We start from the raw sequence: 20,610 nt of genomic DNA on the forward strand, positions 1-20,610 counted from the left end.
CCTCACTCAGCCACATTCCATGTGAATCCAGCAAAAGGACCTTTCCTCACTCAGCCAAATTCCATGTGAATCCAGCAAAAGGACCTTTCCTCACTCAGCCAAATTCCATGTGAATCCAGCAAAAGGACCTTTCCTCACTCAGCCACATTCCATGTGAATCCAGCAAAAGGACCTTTCCTCACTCAGCCAAATTCCATGTGAATCCAGCAAAAGGACCTTTCCTCACTCAGCCAAATTCCATGTGAATCCAGCAAAAGGACCTTTCCTCACTCAGCCAAATTCCATGTGAATCCAGCAAAAGGACCTTTCCTCACTCAGCCAAATTCCATGTGAATCCAGCAAAAGGACCTTTCCTCACTCAGCCACATTCCATGTGAATCCAGCAAAAGGACCTTTCCTCACTCAGCCAAATTCCATGTGAATCCAGCAAAAGGACCTTTTCTCACTCAGCCAAATTCCATGTGAATCCAGCAAAAGGACCTTTCCTCACTCAGCCAAATTCCATGTGAATCCAGCAAAAGGACCTTTCCTCGCTCAGCCAAATTCCATGTGAATCCAGCAAAAGGACCTTTCCTCACTCAGCCAAATTCCATGTGAATCCAGCAAAAGGACCTTTCCTCACTCAGCCAAATTCCATGTGAATCCAGCAAAAGCACTAAACTCAAATTTATAAAGTTGTGCTGATCAACCTGTTCGGATGGTGAACTGGGCTGTAGCTACTTGACTCACCAGGTTCAATTCTTGTCTGTGGATGCTAGGTATCCCAGACAGAACTAAATAAATCAACAGTTTCTATAATGTCTCTGACAGAAATATTGCATTCAAATGACAGGCCCAGGGAGATCACTCTAATCTCATGATGTCTCTGACAGAAATATTGCATTCAAATGCCAGGCCCAGGGAGATACCTCCAATTTCATGATGTCTCTGCTAGAAATATTGCATTCAAATGCCTGGCCCTGTGAGATCACTCTAATCTCATGAGGTCTCTTACAGAAATATTGCATTCAAATGCCAGGCCAAGAGAGATCACTCCAATCTCATGAGGAAAAAGGCATATGTGGTCAAGTCTGATCTTAAAGTACGTTGAGGAAGTTACCCATTTCATCCAAAATGCAGTCTTTATGAAAGAAAGAGACATTGGAGCCCATGACCCTTCTCCATGTATTTCAAGTAGTCCTGAAAGTATGGAATGGACCTTGCATTGCGGCCTCTCTTGACATATCAAGGAATCAGATGAACATTTTCTAGCTACCTGCAGACAGCAACCAATTCATAGCAATGAAACCCAGCGACATCATTATTACCATGGACCATCTAAACTAACAGTTTGGGTCCATAAAAAAAGGCAGGCAACTCACCCAGCATGCCAAAGCAAAGTTTATTAGAAAACATGTTTTACCTAATAGTAGCTTCATCAAGTTTCTGGCAAAAGGACTGAATTTGCATGTACTGAGCCAAGTCAAATTCCACTGAAGATTCCTCTTGGGAAATGAGGAGAGTGATCTGGCCTTATTCACATCAAAATTGTCCAGTTAAGTCTAATGGTATCTTGCTGAAGCCTATATTGTTTCTACCATCGTGATGCCTGAATGTATTGGAAATCATGGAGTTACTGACATATGTTTAAAAAAGCCAACCTTTTTATCTTCAAAAGATGAAAAATATTAACTGAGAGACTGAGCAACTCAAAAGCAGCAATTATGTTGCCTGTGCACAAGTCCTTTGAAACCTGCCACTTTCATTCTGATTCCTAAAATGTGGAGGGTCCTAATGTTTGTCAGAATCTCCATTTCTGATTCCTACAAAGTGGAGGGACTTAATGTTTGTCAGAATCTCCATTACTGATGGTTCAAAACCTCTGTATGCCAGGCTGCCCAAACTGAAGTCAGGTGTGAAGTACACCTTTCCCTTGATAACTCGCGCACAATGGGGTCCACACACATAGACCACAATATAAGGGAGGCGCAAGTTACCGAGGGACCTCCAAAAATTATTTCTCCCAACTTTTTCCTGATAGCGTGGGAACCCTGTTCAAAAGACATAATTAACGTGATAATACAAAGGAGGCCAGCTTTTAATTCTGTGCAACAGTACAAAAAATACTTACAGAAGTTATCAAAACACGGTTGGCACTTAAGTAGGTTCTTAGAGAAACACTCACGGACATAGATGTTACGGTAGATTGACGCATTTTATGTTTAATTACAAGAAGACACATTGCACTTATGCCAATTACACTTAAAAGGAAGTAAAAGATAGAACAAAACACAAAATTCAATTGACAAAAAAAATGATTTAATTTGTATATTTATTAAAGTACTGCTTCCACTCAGAGTGAGTGACATTTTCAGTGATCAAAATTTCCTTACATATTAATTGCAGTGTACTAGGAATGTCGTTTGGAAAGAAAATGAAAAAAAATTGTATGACTTATTTTTAAGTTTGATATTTCATAGCGATGATTAAAATTTAAAAGTCCTATCTACCGTTTTCGACGATAAAATGATTAATACATCAAAGTTTCTGTTACCAATTTTGATCACATTTTTCTTCAAATTCAACAAATAGGGATCAATTTTTGGGGTATTTTCTGGTTTAAAAATATGGAATCCACACCGGACCCTGCATTATAAGTGGGTTCACAAGTTATTATGGCGTGAGTTATCGAGGGAGTGGTGTAGAAGACTGTCCTGGAAAAGATGACATACCTCATGTGAGCAGACTGGGCTTTGCTTGGGTCATCTATCATTAGACTGAGCCGACTGTTCACTCAGAATATCCCACCTGAGAGGGGACAATTTAATCGCTTTGCAGTTGAGAAAAAGGCAGTTTTTGTATTATCATTCTGTAACAACCAGTAGCCTTAAACTCCATTCCAACAGACTGAAAGAGTGTCCATGGTCTGAGACACGAGAGACAAAGACAGGCATTTTATGGTTTCAACTCCTCAGAAAATGTTTATCATTGGATGAATCCAAGTGCACAAATCTGCTGAAAGACTGACAGATGATTGGGTCATTCTGTGTGGAGAGTGTGGCCCCTTCCCAAAATCAAATTAGTTGGGACACTGAATCTGCTGTGAATATGTCTGATCTGAACCACGATCTTTAGCAGTAAAATGAGTTCCAAACCAGAACACATGCATCAGGTTATTTCCCTCCCCAAACACTCCAGGTTTGAGGAGGTATGACACAAACACCAAGTTGTCTAAAATGGTGAGAATTACTTTTCAAAAAAGTTGACTCATCCATAAATGAAATGCCACCAAGGTTTGTCTAAAGTGATATCTTTTCTAGATTATAGATAATGCTGACCAAAGTGAGCACTCCAACTGGTACCTGTACAAACAATAATCTCCAGTTGAGTTACAGCTATAAAACATAGAATGTCTTGTCACTCATCAGGATTTGTTTTACTTAGTTTGAGACTGTGTCACATGATGATCTAGATGGCCAGGATAGAGGTGCCACTGGGCCAGTAGGACCACAGTGAAGGCCTATGAATATGGCAGCAGAAAAGAATAAAATATTAGGCAAGACGAATAGTTACAAAATCTCTCGCTCGACTTTGCTCCATCCCAAGATGGACAAAAAGATGGGATAGGGCAAGACCTGACCTCTCCAGAACTCCTAGGAAAACCCAGCCGAGACAGAAGGGAAAGAAGGTTGTCCCTGCCCTTCATCAAGGAAGAACATACCATGTGTTCTTGACAGAAGACATTCAAATATGCTGCCATCACTGCTGACAGGATTTGACCTGACTATAGTGATAAGAATGCTTATGGTCTCTGAATGCAAAAGGGCCGATACCAAAACTGAATTAGAGTGCATAAAATTGGTATATTGTGCATCATAAGCCAAACCAAAGAACTCAAGTGAAGCAAACCTGATAGTAACATGAAGAAATGCATCACTTAGATGTAAGCTGGTTGCAGATTCATGCTTCTTTATGGGAAACCAGAATGACCGTGCCATTTCCATCTGAACCTCAGAAAAGCTACACACTAGTTGAACTAGCTGATGTCCATGAACTGTACAAGATTTTTCTATTTGTAGGCACAAGAGGAGACTTGGAGTAAAATCCCAGAAGCTCAGCTTCCAACTCTATCCAGCATCCTCTGCAAGATTTTTACTTTCTCTAGACTGTACAGCATGTCCATCATGGGAGAGGAAGACTGTACAGCATGTCCATCATGAAAGAGGAAGACAAAAATGAGAGGTGGCTGGATAAATGAAATCCCATGTCCCTCCAAGACAACCTGAATTGACCATATGTCTGTGTGAGAAAATGTTGATCCAAGAAAAAGAAACCCAGCACCTACAAGAAAGATGTTGGCATGTGACAAGTCTGTCATGACTGATGGGGAAGCTGTGGAAGGAGATACCTTGCTCCATTTTCCATTACTGGTCTGCCTCTGGAATTGAGGGGCCTTTTACCAGATGCAAGGAGCAGGCAGCCAATGCATGATGTAACTTCAGTGAAGATGAATGCTTAGACAGGAGTCTTGTCTCACCAGATCCAATGCCAGATTTTTCAGCAAAACAAAAGATCAAGATCAAGTATCACAGAAACTGCTATATTTTGCACTAATTTGGGGGTGGCATGGACAAGATTCTAATCCACCACATAAAACAGTGTCTAAGGTCAATAACTTGTTGCTATACTAGCCTGAATGTGTGATACCAGTATGGCGTAGAACTATGATGGTAGCTGGCTTTTTGAAAGAGAGCCATAGAGTTCCTCAGAACTCTGGATCTTGCCATACAAACGATTTAAGATCTCTTGGATTTTCACTGACTGCAAAAGTAGATGGAAGAAGGGATGTATGTCCTCATCATCCAACTCTACCAAAGCCTTACCCATACAGGCTTGGCTTGCTCCATGGTGGGGCTGGAATATTCTAACTTATCAAAGTTGCTACCCCGCCCCCATGCCTCCCAATCAAGTCATCATCATAAGGCAGTGTTTCCCAACCTTTTCTTGCTGCAACCCTAACTTGGTGACCAAGAGGACCTCCTGACCCTCAGGCTTATATGTGTGCTGGACAGCTTGCTAAGCAACCACCAGGACACAATATGTAGAGAAATGAACAGACGAACTCACTGGACCCCCATACTACTCCATTCCATGGAGCAACCAGTCTGTTTGCAGACCAGTTTGCTAATGTGACAGTATCTATTAAAAAGATGAATTGCCACCTGTTGAATGGCAGTTGTGAGAGTCGTCTTATTGGTATGGATTTACAGAAAATGTCCTGGACTGTCAGTTTAGTGGCCAGCTGGATGGTTGACTCAGAAAGTGTCTGGAAGGAATGAACAACAAAATGGACAGACTGGCACAATGGGTCTCCATATGACTACTTACCACAGAAGGAGCTCTGGATGGCCAAGAAGCCCAAGACACTCCCCTTTACAGACCATGTATAGCCTATCATGTACTGAAAAATGGCATTAAACCCATCAAACCAAATACATTAAGGAAAGGCCAGTGGAATGGTTTAAGTAGTGATGGCCCTGTGGGCACTAGTTAAAGGTGTAGCCAGTCAGACTTGCTGGTTGGCAGCCATAGAGAGGCAGTACATGGCATGAAATTCAGATAACACTGATAAAAAAATGTCCAAAAATTACTACAGATGCCTGGACTTCAAAGCCATTAGTCACCTTCTGGGCATGTGTAGGGGGAACATACACCCAGGGGCTGCCAAATGTAACGGAGGACATTTCAATCAATTCCAAGCCACTACTTGAGATTTGCTACAAATGCAGGGACAAAAGTTTTCCTGGCCAGGAAATGTGCTCAGCTTATTTTCTCTGTGCTGATGAGGTTCATACTTTTCTGCAAACCCATGAACCAAATCTCTGCCAACTACATCGCACATACTGTGCAGGCAGAAGAAGAACACTTCATGCAAACAAAAAGGGGAAAAGAAGAGAGTGTGCAAGTATAAACCAACAATAATCACAAACAATATCAAAATGTGTGGTTAAAATAACAATCCCACTGTTTTGGCAGATTGGAATCTCTTCCATGCCACCTACAAGATCGTAATTACAAAATTCACAACTGCAAACAAATTCACACACATATTAATAAAAAATAAAAATAATGATAGTAGCTTATAGCAAATACACTAATACACAATAATACAGCTACTTTCTTGCTGGATTGGTTTAAATATAGAAATGTATCCTTGGATGCTGAGGCCAAGTGGTCCAGTGTTGATCTTCCTGAGTAAAAGCATAAACTGGTGAACATCCATTCGATGGGTGGCCACCTGGCAGTTGTAAGGGGAGGTAATGGTTAAGAGTTTCTTCCCTCTGTCAATATAGTATTTAGCCAGGAGTGAAAACGTTTTGTCATGAAGTGCTGGATTTGAGAGGAGGCAGAGTCAAAAGGTAGTGGAGTATGTATCTTAATATACTGATGTAATGGCGGAATGGATCCGACAAAAATGACAAAATCAAACACTGTACATCATTTTTACACATGTAAATTTTAGAATGCTTTCGGACTGGGCACACAAAAAACCTACAAATTTAAAATGCTTTCTGACTGATCCATCATAAAGCCCTTCAATATCAAAATGATTTCTTATGGGTTAAGCATAAAGCCCTGCAGATTCAAAATGATGTGGTTGTTATAGGGTTTAATGCCAGTAACAATGGTGGAGGCAGAACCCAGGAAAACCCCGGAAAGAACCACTGACACATGAGAAGTTACTAGCAAGCTTTCTCCCATACCCACATTGGCCAAATCCGAGACTCGAACCCATGCAGACAGAGGTGAAGTGGCAATGGTCCGTAATGGTGAGCACATTAGACAACTCGGCCACTCAGGGCCCCAAATTTAAAATGATTTCTGATTGGTCAAACATAAAGCCCTGCAAATTTAAAATGATTTACAACTGGTCAAACATAAAGCCCTGCAAATTTAAAAATGATTTACAATTGGTCAAACATAAAGCCCTGCAAATTTAAAATGATTTACAATTGGTCAAACATAAAGCCCTGCAAATTTAAAAATGATTTACAATTGGTCAAACATAAAGCCCTGCAAATTTAAAATGATTTACAATTGGTCAAACATAAAGCCCTGCAAATTTAAAATGATTTACAATTGGTCAAACATAAAGCCCTGCAAATTTAAAAATGATTTCTTCTGATTGGTCAAAGTCCTGCAGAAGTAAAACCACAGAAACAGGCAATTGTGATTTTATGATCTTCAGATGCAGTACCTTGGAGAATAACATAATGGCTTATTATTTGATAAAACTTTCTGAAGTGTGTTACAACTGCACTCATTTCGGTTAATAAATAAAAGAAATATAGTAACAAAAACCACTTTCTTTTTATGCCTCCCAATTATTACAAATAAGGCATACAATTATAAAATAAAATTCATTTTCTTGGGCTCTAACAGAGTTTCTAATTTAATGTTAATCAGCTGACTTAACTGATGAAACACTGCACATCCTAAAAAACCTAACAAGGCTGACAGTGACTAAAATAGAGATGGTATATTTATTGTACTATAAACTGTCCTTCCAAACTTCTTTGTCCATAAAAAATTATATACCTGTAATGTGGCTCTTTTCCTCTGGAACTTTTTGGCCAGTCTCTGAAAGTCTGGAATTTTCCGCAGTTGTTCCTCCTGAAGTGTCTGACGAAGTTCTGTATCCTCTACCAATGCCTCAACCACATTCAACCTTTCCTCTAGAATATTACATATGGACCTTTCTATAATTAGGCAATAAATACGTCAACAATATTAGCCAAAATGTTGCTGAGGAAAGATTGTATAAAGCTCTTCCTTTGCTTAATGTTTCCTAGATTAACAACATATTTAAAACACCAATAAAAAAATGAGGGTTCTTAAATTTTCACTTTTAATTATTTTTATTTTTTGTGGTTTAACAGCAATTTTCACACATGATAGGCCAAACATGGCAACCAGCATATTTCGTAGGGGACAAGACCGGGAAAACCCAGGAAAAAAATGTGACCCAGATGGAAGCAACTGTTAAGCTTTCTCACATATGTACAATTGGGCGAGCCGAGACATGAACCCATGTGGACAGAGATAATATGCTAGTGAACACTTACCACTTGGCTACCCAGTCTTCCAAAATTAAAGGTTGATTTGCTGCTTGGTTTTAATAACAAATGTAACCCACTATAGGCTGTATCGTGCCAATGAAATTGTAGTCAAGTGTTTTTCCCATTGACACATCAACCATGGACACATCAAGACAGCCAATCATGGCCAATCTAAGCAGGTATTGAACCCATGACCTCTGGATTACAAGTTCTATGCTATACCAACTGAATTACCTCAAATTCTTTTAACGGTTGAAAAGACACTATGCATTTATCAGCTAAAAATCTCTGCATCCTGTATTTTAACAGGAACTACAAAAACAAATTCTGATTCACAGAGTATTTTGCAAGCAAATGCAGTTTTGAAAAAATATGAGAAACCCTTCAGAATGACGGATTTTGGGGTGTTAGGGTTATTTTTCTTTTCCTTTTTTATTTTGTACATTACCTATTTTATTGATATCCACCAGTGGCTGTTTGACCCACTGACCTAGTAACCTCTGACCTTGTGGTGTCCGACATTTGTTCAGAAGGCCAAGTACACTCTGGTTTTTGTTTCCTCCTAAAACAAAAGAGCAAATATAAACAACAGCCCAAGTAGATCTGAGATGACTCATCTGGCTTACATCCGCCTAATACTCGACTAATAAATCTGGGTCAACAGGAAGACATTTCTTCCAAAACTGTTGATTATGAATGCTATGAAAATATATGTCTCAAGTTTTTTGTATCTTCATATATATGGCATATTGAAAGGCCCCTAAACCAAGACACTTGTCACATTTGATGGCATATTGAAAGGCCTCTAAACCAAGATCTGATGGCATATTGAAAGGCCTCTAAACCAAGATCTGATGGCATACTGAAAGGCCCCTAAACCAAGACACTTTGTGTCAAAAAATTAGTTAAATTATGTACAGCATCTGCTCGAGTCATTTGAATGTTTGTCTGTTTTTAGCAACTGTCGTTTTGATGAAAGCCCTCCATGCTAGTGCACATTCTGTCCAATCAGCAACATGCAATTTTTGAAAGCAAGTCTTTTAAAAAAGTACTTTATTATTTTAGTAACAAAGGCCATGGTGGATGTTGGATTAGCATCATTTTATAAATTTGAAAGTTTTCATGCAAAGATGTAAAGATGTTTTCTGTCAAGATTGGACAAATTCTATTTAATGGTTCTTAACAATTTAAAAGTTTCCCTACTAGTAATAATAATAGTCATATCTGATAATAGATTGGAATCATTTGAACAAATTTCAAGTCTTCCCTTCAGAATAGTAAATAGTCATATCTGATAATAGATTGGAATCATTTGAACAAATTTCAAGTCTGCCCTTCAGGATTCTTTATGTCAAATATGGTTAACTTCTGTCCACTGTCTTGGAGTTGTTTAAAGATTTTTCTGTTAGTAAAGGTGGACATATTTCAGGGTGGATCAGCAACAGCTGCAAGAAATTGAAAACCCTCTGTGCCAGTATGCTTGCCAAATTTGTGAGAAGTCATAAAGTATGTTTTCTTATTTAGTACCAGTAGCCATATTTGAAATCAGATTGACATCATCATGGCAGGATGCATTCCATGTAATTGGTCAAATTCTTTTCAGTGGTTTTCAAAAATAAGTTGTTTAAAGAATTTTCTTTTTTTTGTAAAGGTGGCCATGCCAGATTGGTGTCATTTTTACTAATCTGAAAGGTCTTAAAATACGATATTTTCTCAAATTTTTTATCCCCAGCAGTTTTGATTAAATATTTTAAAAGTCTTCTGTTTTCAATAATGATCATTAGAAAAGGAATAAAAAACAAAACTTGAAAAATACAATACTTTCAAACGTACAAAGCCGGCAATCAAAGCCAGCCTTCATGGAATTTGTTCTTGAAAGCAAAAACATGATTCCCCTAATTTGCATAAGTAATAAAAGAATGCCATTCCTAGATACTGGTACTTGAAAGACAGAAGGGAAAAATCTAGCAAGGTGAACAAAACTAAATTTTGTTAGGAATGTGATATATAGATAGTCCATAAATCACGCAGATTTCAGTCACACTATTATAAAACTAAACAGTGTGAACAAGAAGTAGCATACAGAAAACTCTGCAAAAATTCAAGTTCGACATTTGTCCAAAAGATTGGCCAGGATGCTAAAATCCTGGAGAAAAAAAAGATGTTTCCAGTTCATGGCAAACCAAACAGTAAAAAGATACCAAAACAAAATGTAGAAATTTTTTAAAATCGCTAAGATCACATGAAATTCCAACTGCATAAGCCTAAAAACATGTGTGTCAATCTACCTCAATGCTGTATTGAGATTTTTGTCAAACATAATTCCAATACTTCAAAAGCCTACACAACTTTACAAGTGTTCATTGAGCAAACTGCCCCTCCAATAGTGGCTGAAAAGAATTTCCAGGAATCCAAGATGACAATTTCTTCTTTTTAAATGCAGAGTATTGAAATGATTTTTCATAGTAGGTTTAACCAAAATTAGGTTTACCCCCCATTTCTTACTCGTCTAAGCTAACATGTGCAAAAGGTACCTGCAGGTGCATGGCAGACGCTTTGGCATGGCCGCTGCCCTTGAACCGGATATCACAAAATAGAAAAACCATTCAATTTTTCTCCATGTCAAGATCAATGTGACCACACAGGATGTAAGACTGGCATCATTCCATTTAGGACAAACTAGACATCAAAAAACGTCTTTTGTTGAAAACTACATGTTGATATTACCATCTACCCAGAAGAAGCACTTACAAGATTTACAAGATGGCTGCCATGGTGGCCATAGTGGAGGTCAGATCAGAATTATTTTCATTAAGAACAAACTAGACACCATATTAAGTCCTCTGGTGAAAGTTCCATAACAAACTAGACACCATATTAAGTCCTCTGGTGAAAGTTCCATAACAAACTAGACACCATATTAAGACCTCTGGTGAAAGTTCCATAACAAACTAGACACTATATTAAGTCCTCTGGTGAATGTTCCATAACAAACTAGACACCATATTAAGTCCTCTGGTGAAAGTTCCATAACAAACTAGACACCATATTAAGACCTCTGGTGAAAGTTCCATAACAAACTAGACACCATATTAAGTCCTCTGGTGAAAGTTCCATAACAAACTAGACACCATATTAGGTCCTCTGGTGAAAGTTCCATAACAAACTAGACACCATATTAAGTCCTCTGGTGAAAGTTCCATAACAAACTAGACACCATATTAAGTCCTCTGGTGAAAGTTCCATATCGACAAGATACCATATTAAGTCCTCTAGTGAAAGTTCCATATTGACAAGACACCACATTAAGTCCTCTGGTGAAGAACAAACTAGACACCATATTAAGTCCTCTGGTTAAAGTTCCATATTGACGTGATCTGTCCTGGATTTACAAGATGACCATTATAGTAGATATAATGAATGTCTAAATCTGCACCGTTTCTCATTTAGGACTGACTAACTTGTGACAATGGATGGATGGATGACAGGCGATACCATTAAGTTCTTCTGGCCTATGGCCAGTTAAACAATATGATGCAATATGGCCTGGAAATCTAACAATACGATGCAATGGCCTGGAAATCTAACAATATGATGCAATGGCCTGGAAATCAAACAATATGATGCAATGGCCTGGAAATCTAACAATATGATGCAATGGCCTGGAAATCAAACAATATGATGCAATGACCTGGAAATCAAACAATATGATGCAATGGCCTGGAAATCTAACAATATGATGCAATGGCCTGGAAATCTAACAATATGATGCAATGGCCTGGAAATCAAACAATATGATGCAATGGCCTGGAAATCTAACAATATGATGCAATGGCCTGGAAATCAAACAATATAATGCAATGGCCTGGAAATCTAACAATATGATGCAATGGCCTGGAAATCTAACAATATGATGCAATATGGCCTGGAAATCTAACAATATGATGCAATGGCCTGGAAATCTAACAATATGATGCAATGGCCTGGAAATCTAACAATATGATGCAATATGGCCTGGAAATCTAACAATATGATGCAATGGCCTGGAAATCTAACAATATGATGCAATGGCCTGGAAATCAAACAATATGATGCAATGGCCTGGAAATCTAACAATATCATGCAATGGCCTGGAAATCTAACAATATCATGCAATGGCCTGGAAATCTAACAATATCATGCAATGGCCTGGAAATCAAACCAGGACATACACATATGAATGCATATATGTTTACAAATTTTGCTTGCATCAGCTTGTTTTATTCTTTATCATGCTAACAAGGTTTTCTGCAGAAAATGTCTATGCATAGTTTTAAAATCAATGTAAAAAGAAACAATGAAGAAATTGCTGAAATGTCCCTAAAATCGAGTCGGACCTATATACTAATATCAAACTTTGTGAAAGTAATCACATAGTCTTGCTTACATCTGTGGCCAAGTTTGGACTCCATAGTTTTCAAGTCATCTAGCTTACTGCTTATAAGGTGCAATAAATGGGCAGGCAAAGGATAAATAAATGGGGCGAAACCATCAGGTCTCCCTCCCTTCTAGTGAAGGGGGCACAATCACCAGTGGGTCACTACTTAGCACTCCATTCTAAAGGTCACGATTCTGACCAAAAGAATGGGGACAAGAATGTCTTAAAATGGAGTAGAGCACAAAAATAAAATGTAAGAAAATTTAGAAAAAATATAAAACTATGAGGAACAGAGGGTATGTGAAAATTTTCAGATAAGCTCCTTTACAATGTAGCCAAATTAATGAAGCTGTACAATGTCAAACAAATAAATCAATAAAGAAATAATCTCTAGTATTGGACCAACGATTGAACATTTAAAAAAAAAACTGTCCAAATTATTCCATGTTTTGAGTTCCTTAACATGTTAAATTGAGAAATTACTAAATCCAACTAGATCTATAAGTACTGGGTGCTTCACAAAGGGCCTTGCCTACTGCAATTCATCCTTCAGAGCCTTGCACAGGACTGCTACAATTTACCCATTAAGGCCTTACACAAGAGCTGTGCAATTTACCCATTATGGCTTTATACAGGAGCTCTGTAATTTACCCATTAAAGCCTTATACAGGAGCTCTGTAATTTACCCATTAAGGCCTTGCACAGGACTGCTGTAATTTACCCATCAAGGCCTTACAGAGGAGCTGTGCAATTTACCCATTAAGGCCTTACAGAGGAGCTGTGCAATTTACCCATTATGGCCTTGCACAGGACTGCTGCAATTTACCGATTAAGGCCTTACAGAGGAGCTGTGCAATTACCCATTATGGCTTTAAACAGGAGCTCTGTAATTTACCCAGAGGCCTTACACAGGAGCTCTGTAATTTACCCATTAAGGCCTTTCACAGGAGCTCCACAATTTACCCATCAGGGCCTTACACAAGACCTCTACAATAACAGAAGAGAGTGCATGTAAAAATAGTTGGCACGATAAAATGATTATTTAAAATTCTGGCAATCAAACTTGTACAAGAGTCCAACAATATTGAGATGCACACATAAATTGCTGAATTTCAATGATTCCTACTATTTAAATATTTCAGCTCGAAAGAAAATTACAGCCCCCCCCCCACAACTGTATGGTCAATATCTTATAGAAGATGATTGTGCCATGTCTTAATTGTTGTGCAAGTTGTAATCTAAAAACTAAAGTAGGACGACTATGTTTACACTATAGCTGCTGCTGTGAAAGACATCAGAGAGTCTACTGATAAAATAGGAAGTGTTGCTACTGAAGCCTAATATTAACTAGATACATTTTTGATATAATAGGAAGGAAAGTTAAGAGTGGGATGCCAATGTCGGGGTAAGATATTTATCAGACTGGGCCAGTAAACATAAAACACACCTGATGAGAAAATATCAAGTGGACTTGACAAATTATGTTCAGACAGAACACTCCTGAAAATCACAGACTGATTTGTAATCTTACAAAGGCATATATATTGATAAGACATTCACATGCACAATAAATTAAGAAATGAACATGTTTATTTTTAGGGATTTTTTGTTTTAATCTGAAATTTTCCAAAAGTTGGATTGGGCTTGAATATCTTTCACAAAATTCCATTTGGCCACCATGTTGGCATATATGATACGTGTCAAACATGTGAGTAAAGGATTATAAATATAATTATATTGGTAATATTCACCATTAAAACAAGTTCTTTAACTAAGGTCACATAAATATAACACTGTATACCAAATTTGGTTGAAACCCAATCTTCCAAGTAAGGTTATCCTGTTGGGAAAAAAACTGTTGGACATGCTGTGATATGACTGCAATAAACATTTACCTTTCTGACAGATGTATTTACGTTCATGTAATACAATTTTGTGAAGTGCAACCTGAATAAATTTCATCTGGACAAATCTGATTAATGATGAGAAAAACCTGCATTTCATACTATCATACAGTATGCAATATTACCTTCTGCTGTACTTGGCAGCAAATTGAGGGCACGCACAGCAGCAGCATCTAGTCTCATAAACTGGCCAAGATCAAATGACCCTAAAGTGTACTGTCCAAAGTTGGCCTCATCAGAGAGAAGCTGAACAAGAGAAATGACCTCATAATGATACCGATCGACTGAATATATCACTAATTCAATAATCTGCAAGAGTGTAAATTATATAGCAACATGTATTTACCATCTTGTTGTGATATGAATGCACTAAACATTTACCATCCTCTTGTGATATGCACGTAATAAGCATTTAACATATTCTTGTGATATGAATGCAATAAACATTTACCACCCTGATGTAATATGAATGCAATAAACATTTATCATCTTGCTGTGAAATGAATGCAGTAAACATTTACCACCCTGTTGTGACATGAATGCAGTCACCATTTACTGCCATATTGTCATATGAATGCAATTAAGATTTACCATCCTGTTGTGATATGAATGCAGTCAACATTTATTATCTTGCTGTGATATGAATGCAGTAAACATTTACCACCCTGTTGTGATATGAATGTGATAAACATTTACCGCCTTGTTGTGATATGAATTCAATAAACATTTACTGTCTTGTTGTGGTATGAATTCAAAAAATATTTACCATACTGCTGTGATATGCATGCAATGAACATCCAATGTTAAAACTATATTTGTGTTTATAAAATATGTATGCCCCCATTTTCTCAGAAAATATTGTTTGCCGAGTCACATATATACCTCTCTGAATTAAAGGTTATGGTGACCTAGTTTTTACTGAAGAATATAAAACACATTAACACATCTTATGTGGCTATGAGTGACAGTGCCCAAGAAAATGATCAAGATGTAAAGCTTAGAACCATGGAAATCATAAATCAATGAAAGAAATACAAGTTCAAGTGGCCTAATTTTCACCCAAGGCTGTATGACTATAACTTTAACTTGATTATATACATAAGCTGACAAGGCAGATAAATGCTTTGCAGTCTAACCATAAAAAGGCTGAGAAACAAGTATATTGGAAATAATTAAATATGTAATGAAAACACCTTTTTAGGATTGTGACATCCTATTTATTCTGGCAAATGTATAATTTGAATAATCTGGGTCTATTCATAGGGTTTTTACTTGTATACTACTTACTTCCAAATATCTAACCAATGCTGATAAAGCAGACATGCTGTGTGCCTTATCAACTTCACCTGAAAAATAAAGAAATAATCATGTTATTTTGCACTTGAGAAAATGTCCATATCAGCAAATTTCCTGGTTCTGTTGTATCTGGTTGTTTGTTCATTCCAAAGTTCACAAAATGCAATCTGCAATAACTATGCTCTCACAGCTTTTTAATGGCTACGTGTCCACAATTTTATTCATGTCATTATATTAAAAAGAACCTTAAACTACCAATAAAAGAAGAAAAAACAAGAAATGGCTGAAGAAGTCTACAATGGAAGAAATGAAACTAAATGAACAAAAACAACAACAGTTTTGACAATTATAAATGATGAAAAAGACTGAAATATCTTCCTAAATAAGAAAAATGTAAAGAGAGCCATTTAAGGTCGATTTTTTTGTTCTGAACTAGTGATACTCTCATGAACTCTGCGTAGTATCATTACATCCCCTATTATTTTTTTTTTACAATATCACTGTGACATTATTAATGGTATTCAGTTATTCTCTACCATGTGACCAGGAGGCCATGCTTACAACTTGGAAAAAATTCCATTATTTTGTTCTCCAAAGATTATTATCTACTGACTGCACATATTTATATCATATATCAATTGAAATGTAATAATTCCATGGACGCCATTGATTATGCTAAATATGCTACTAGGAACTGTTGATCTGTATCAGGAAACTTATTGGGGCCAGGGTACCTAAGACCTGTTCAATATCACAGACCGATATTGTTTGCCAATAATGTCACGCTGAATGTGACAAGATATGGCAATGGTGTCATTATAATAATATCATGTATCAAAATAATATCTGACCCAAGAAGGAAAAGTGGTTCCCTAAATTTGTATCAACATGGCAAGAACGAAAAGTGGTTTCCCTAAATTTGTATCAACATGGCAAGAACAAAAAGTGGTTTTCTTAAATTTGTATCAACATGGCAAGAACGAAAAGTGGTTTCCCTAAATTTATATCAACATGGCAAGAACGAAAAGTGGTTTCCCTAAATTTGTATCAACATGGCAAGAACGAAAAGTGGTTTCCCTAAATTTGTATCAACATGGCAAGAACGAAAAGTGGTTTCCTTAAATTTGTATCAACATGGCCAATCAGATCCACCCATTCTCTAAAGATGTCATTTGCAAAACTGGTGTATTTTTTTTTGCAGTCAGCAATCTGCTCCTGCAATTCAAGTTTTATTTTTGAAGTGTCACACTGCTCCAATTGACATTCTCAGCATATCCCCCAGGGGTGTAAAACTGAGGGTAAAAAAAAAACCTTGGTGTCAAAACTGGGGGTCAAATAAAAAACGTGGGGGTCAAAAATGTACTGACAAATTTTCATATGACTTGTACTTTTTCAGCATGAAATAGGATACTGCAACTTGCACAACATACTCTTTCTCTCTAAACATACAAATAAATCAACAAGCACAATTAACAAACAAATGCACTGTCCATTCAAAGAATAATTTTATTAGTTCATTTTTCTTTTAAAGTCGTACTTTTAACAGTCTCCTTATAATCAATATGAAACAATATTATAGCCCAACACAGTACATACAAGCCAATACAAAAAGCCAAATAAATCTTTTTAACCAAATGGCAGTTAATTTACTGCCTTTCATAAAATGTGTACTATCATTGGTTTCAATGTACTTCGTTCTAGAACATATTTTCCAAATATCAAGGAGGATAATGATTCATCTTCTTTCTAATAAGTTACACTTGAACTTTAAGATCTTTTATTGCATCAAAGTTAAAATCCAACAAAATCTGCAATGACCCGCTGACTTTGTACTCCAAATAATGCATTTGTCTCTGCAAGTTTACTGATTTCTTTGTTATGAAAGAATGTCTTGGGTTAATATGTGTTCTCCAGATATATTGTGGCGAACGAGGGCAGATTTTTTAAAATTCTAAAACCCTGTCAAGATAGGATTATTCAATTTTGCAGTCTTCGCAATCACACGATCATAAGTCACACCGGTAATCCTAATGTATGAATACCGTATTCCAGTTAAGGGCATTATTTTCTCCATTTTTCATGAAAGTTAGATCCACAGTTACTCTTCTGAGTTCTGCTTCTTTCACATTTTTCGCTAATGATTTTTAGTGCACGGCATTTTAATCTGGAGATCACTTTCTAGTGCAACAAGCATTGAGATTAAACATCTAGATGATAGCTTGCTGAGCTCGATGGAAATTGAGTGAGAGCTCGCGAGATTAGGGGACACTACTCCGTCATAACATTGCCTATGTTAGTCTGGTTCATTGTTTCGAATTTTCCATGCGTTGCACTCTGCTACACGAATAGAGGAGCGCAAGGCAAGGAACAAACAAAGCGGCGGAACCAGTGAATGCCTATGCTCGAAGTATATACGATGCCATCCATCGTCCAATGCATTCGGTATTAAATAAACCCTAATCACATTATGAAAATCCTTTGCATCAAAAAAACGCACGGCAACAAAATGTGTGCGTCAAGGGAAACATTGCATTCTATGTTAAACCTGCCTTAGCAGACCACATTCTGATGAAGGACACCTGCTCATAAAGATTTTTTTTTTAAAGTTTAGTTCATGGGTCCATTATGTTAATGTTCGTGCCATCTTAACCTTTATATAAAGAACACCATTCAATGAGGACCTTTAAAGCATCTTAACCTCTAAATAAAGAACAGCAGCCTATAAGGACACATCCATTCCTTAAGTGTGCTATATAGACAGGTTTCAGCATAAATGAATTCAAACTTGACAGTTCTCCATGGAATATGGATCCCCCTGCCCCCAAATCACCTATACACATAACTGAAGCAAGATAATTTCCCGATGGATTGATGGATGGGACATAATAATAGTCCTATGAATGGCACATTACATGCCTGCCATGTTTAACTGTCATCTATTTAGACACCAGTAAGGCATGGTTAACTCTGGAGTTTATTCACCAATGAGTCTCAATCAAAATATGCCAATGATGAAGTCCTGAACTGAATTTTCTGTGCAAAAACATTATTTTCTTATTTGTCCTACCATGGCTTAGACCTCTGCCCTTTTGATAAGAGAACCTTTATCTTCGTATTTCCCTCAATGCAGGCCATACACAAAGTCTAGTCAATGAACCTGTCCTTTGTTATTTTGCAAGACAAGTTTTTCTTGGAGCCACAATTGGCTTAACCCTTGAACCTCCCAACAGTTCTATTCCAAACCTTAAACACATACCCTCCATATACTTTAGTCAAAGTAAGCGGCTGATAAGCAAAGTTATTGTACAAAAATAGTTTTTATTTTTTACTTTCTGTCACAGTAACCATAATCTTTGACCTGTTAACCCCAAAAGTGCTTAGGTTCATCCTTGCCCCAAGTACAACCAGTTCACATGTATGGTCCAGTTCTCTGTTATTATGCAGAAACTAGTCATAGCAACATGACCTTTGACCTGTTGACCCCAAAAGTGCTTAGGTTCATCCTTGCCCCAAGTACAACCAGTTCACATGTATGGTCCAGTTCTCTGATGTTATAATGCAGAACCTAGTCATAGTGACAGTGACCTTTGACCTGTTAACCCCAAAAGTGCTTAGGTTCATCCTTGCCCCAAGTACAACCAATTCACATGTATGGTCCAGTTCTCTGATGTAAAACTAATGTTATTATGCAGAAACTAATTTGTTTTCTTTCAGTCATAGTGACAGTGACCTTTGACCTGTTGACCCCAATAGTGCTTAGGTTCATCCTTACCCAAAGTGCAAGTAGTCCACAAAGCTTGGTAACTGTAGATGATGGATAACTCTAGTTAATGTGTGCAAACAAAATTGGCAACAGATGAAGGCCACCTAAATGAAAACCGAATCCGGGATAGGGTTTGTGCACGTGTGTTTTTGGATTTTTAACATAGCACCCAGCCACATTATCCTGACACTATGCTGACCAGTGCTAACACTAACCTCTTAATGCCGAGTGCCCTGCGAGGCAGTTGTTCGTACCATTTTTGTAAGTCTTTGGTATGACTCGGCTGGGGTTTGAACCCACAACCTCCCGCATCCAAGGCAGACGCTCTAACCATTAGGCCACCGAAATGGTGAGATAGGGTTTTACATGGCAGTTTTGAGGTGAAGAATGACATCATATGTATTGTCTTTATGAATGGAAATTCCTCAGTGTATTCCTTTCTGTAGTGGACTTTCAACTTTTACTAAGGCAAATGTTCGTTGTCCAAGTAAGGGTTTTTATAAAAAAATGTATCCATTAGAATAACCTGAACACAAAGCTAACCAAACATATTTGAAATCAACTTTAAAATGGCAACTGTAGATACCAGAGATAAAGATTATCTAACTACAGGCATTGTCGAATGTATAAAAATACAAGATTTTGAAACAAAATTAATTTTTTTGTGTGCAATTTAATCCAGTATGTTCCTGGATAAATCAGGACAGTTGGGAGTTCCTTCTTGCAGGAATGTTCAAAGATATCAAAAGATAATTGCATATTTGAATGCTGTTATATGAATTCAAACAGTTTATACTGTGATTAAAAAAATCTATAAATGTACATACATAGAGCTGAGGCATTTCCCTGTTCTCCCTTCTTGAACTTTAAAAGACGGTTCAGATCTTGCACTATATCCTTATTAGAAAATTCAGCTGAAAATAAATAAAACATACGAGTGTTAGTGCACAAGTTGGAATGTGACAAAGTAGAAAGTGGTATCAAGTTATATTTTTTATACCATCTGAGTACAGCTGAAAGCTTTCAGAAATCTAATTTGCTGCTGTGGCAAACAAGCTCTTTGCTCAAAAAGTACACAAACTATGTCCAAGTCTGTATGAAACAAATATTCATGCCAATATAGTAAAACTG

At 37.3% G+C, this 20,610-nt stretch overlaps 1 protein-coding gene across 1 annotated transcript in view; it reads right to left on the reverse strand.

The window, feature by feature from the left end:
- LOC149801065 (DNA mismatch repair protein Msh2-like) overlaps positions 1–20,610 on the reverse strand; it is a 148,851-nt gene that overhangs the window by 75,706 nt on the left and 52,535 nt on the right. Inside the window, exons 9-13 of the mRNA XM_089955099.1 lie at positions 20,307–20,393; positions 15,708–15,766; positions 14,546–14,666; positions 8,548–8,661; positions 7,579–7,715 (exon numbers count right to left, since the gene is read on the reverse strand). Coding sequence (XP_089811225.1) covers positions 7,579–7,715; positions 8,548–8,661; positions 14,546–14,666; positions 15,708–15,766; positions 20,307–20,393 — 518 coding nt within the window. The remainder of the gene's footprint in view (positions 1–7,578; positions 7,716–8,547; positions 8,662–14,545; positions 14,667–15,707; positions 15,767–20,306; positions 20,394–20,610) is intronic.

The sequence above is a fragment of the Sinohyriopsis cumingii genome, chromosome 4, assembly GCF_028554795.1.
Source record: "Sinohyriopsis cumingii isolate HCF-2022 chromosome 4, ASM2855479v2, whole genome shotgun sequence".
In the NCBI taxonomy this organism is placed as follows: domain Eukaryota; kingdom Metazoa; phylum Mollusca; class Bivalvia; order Unionida; family Unionidae; genus Sinohyriopsis; species Sinohyriopsis cumingii.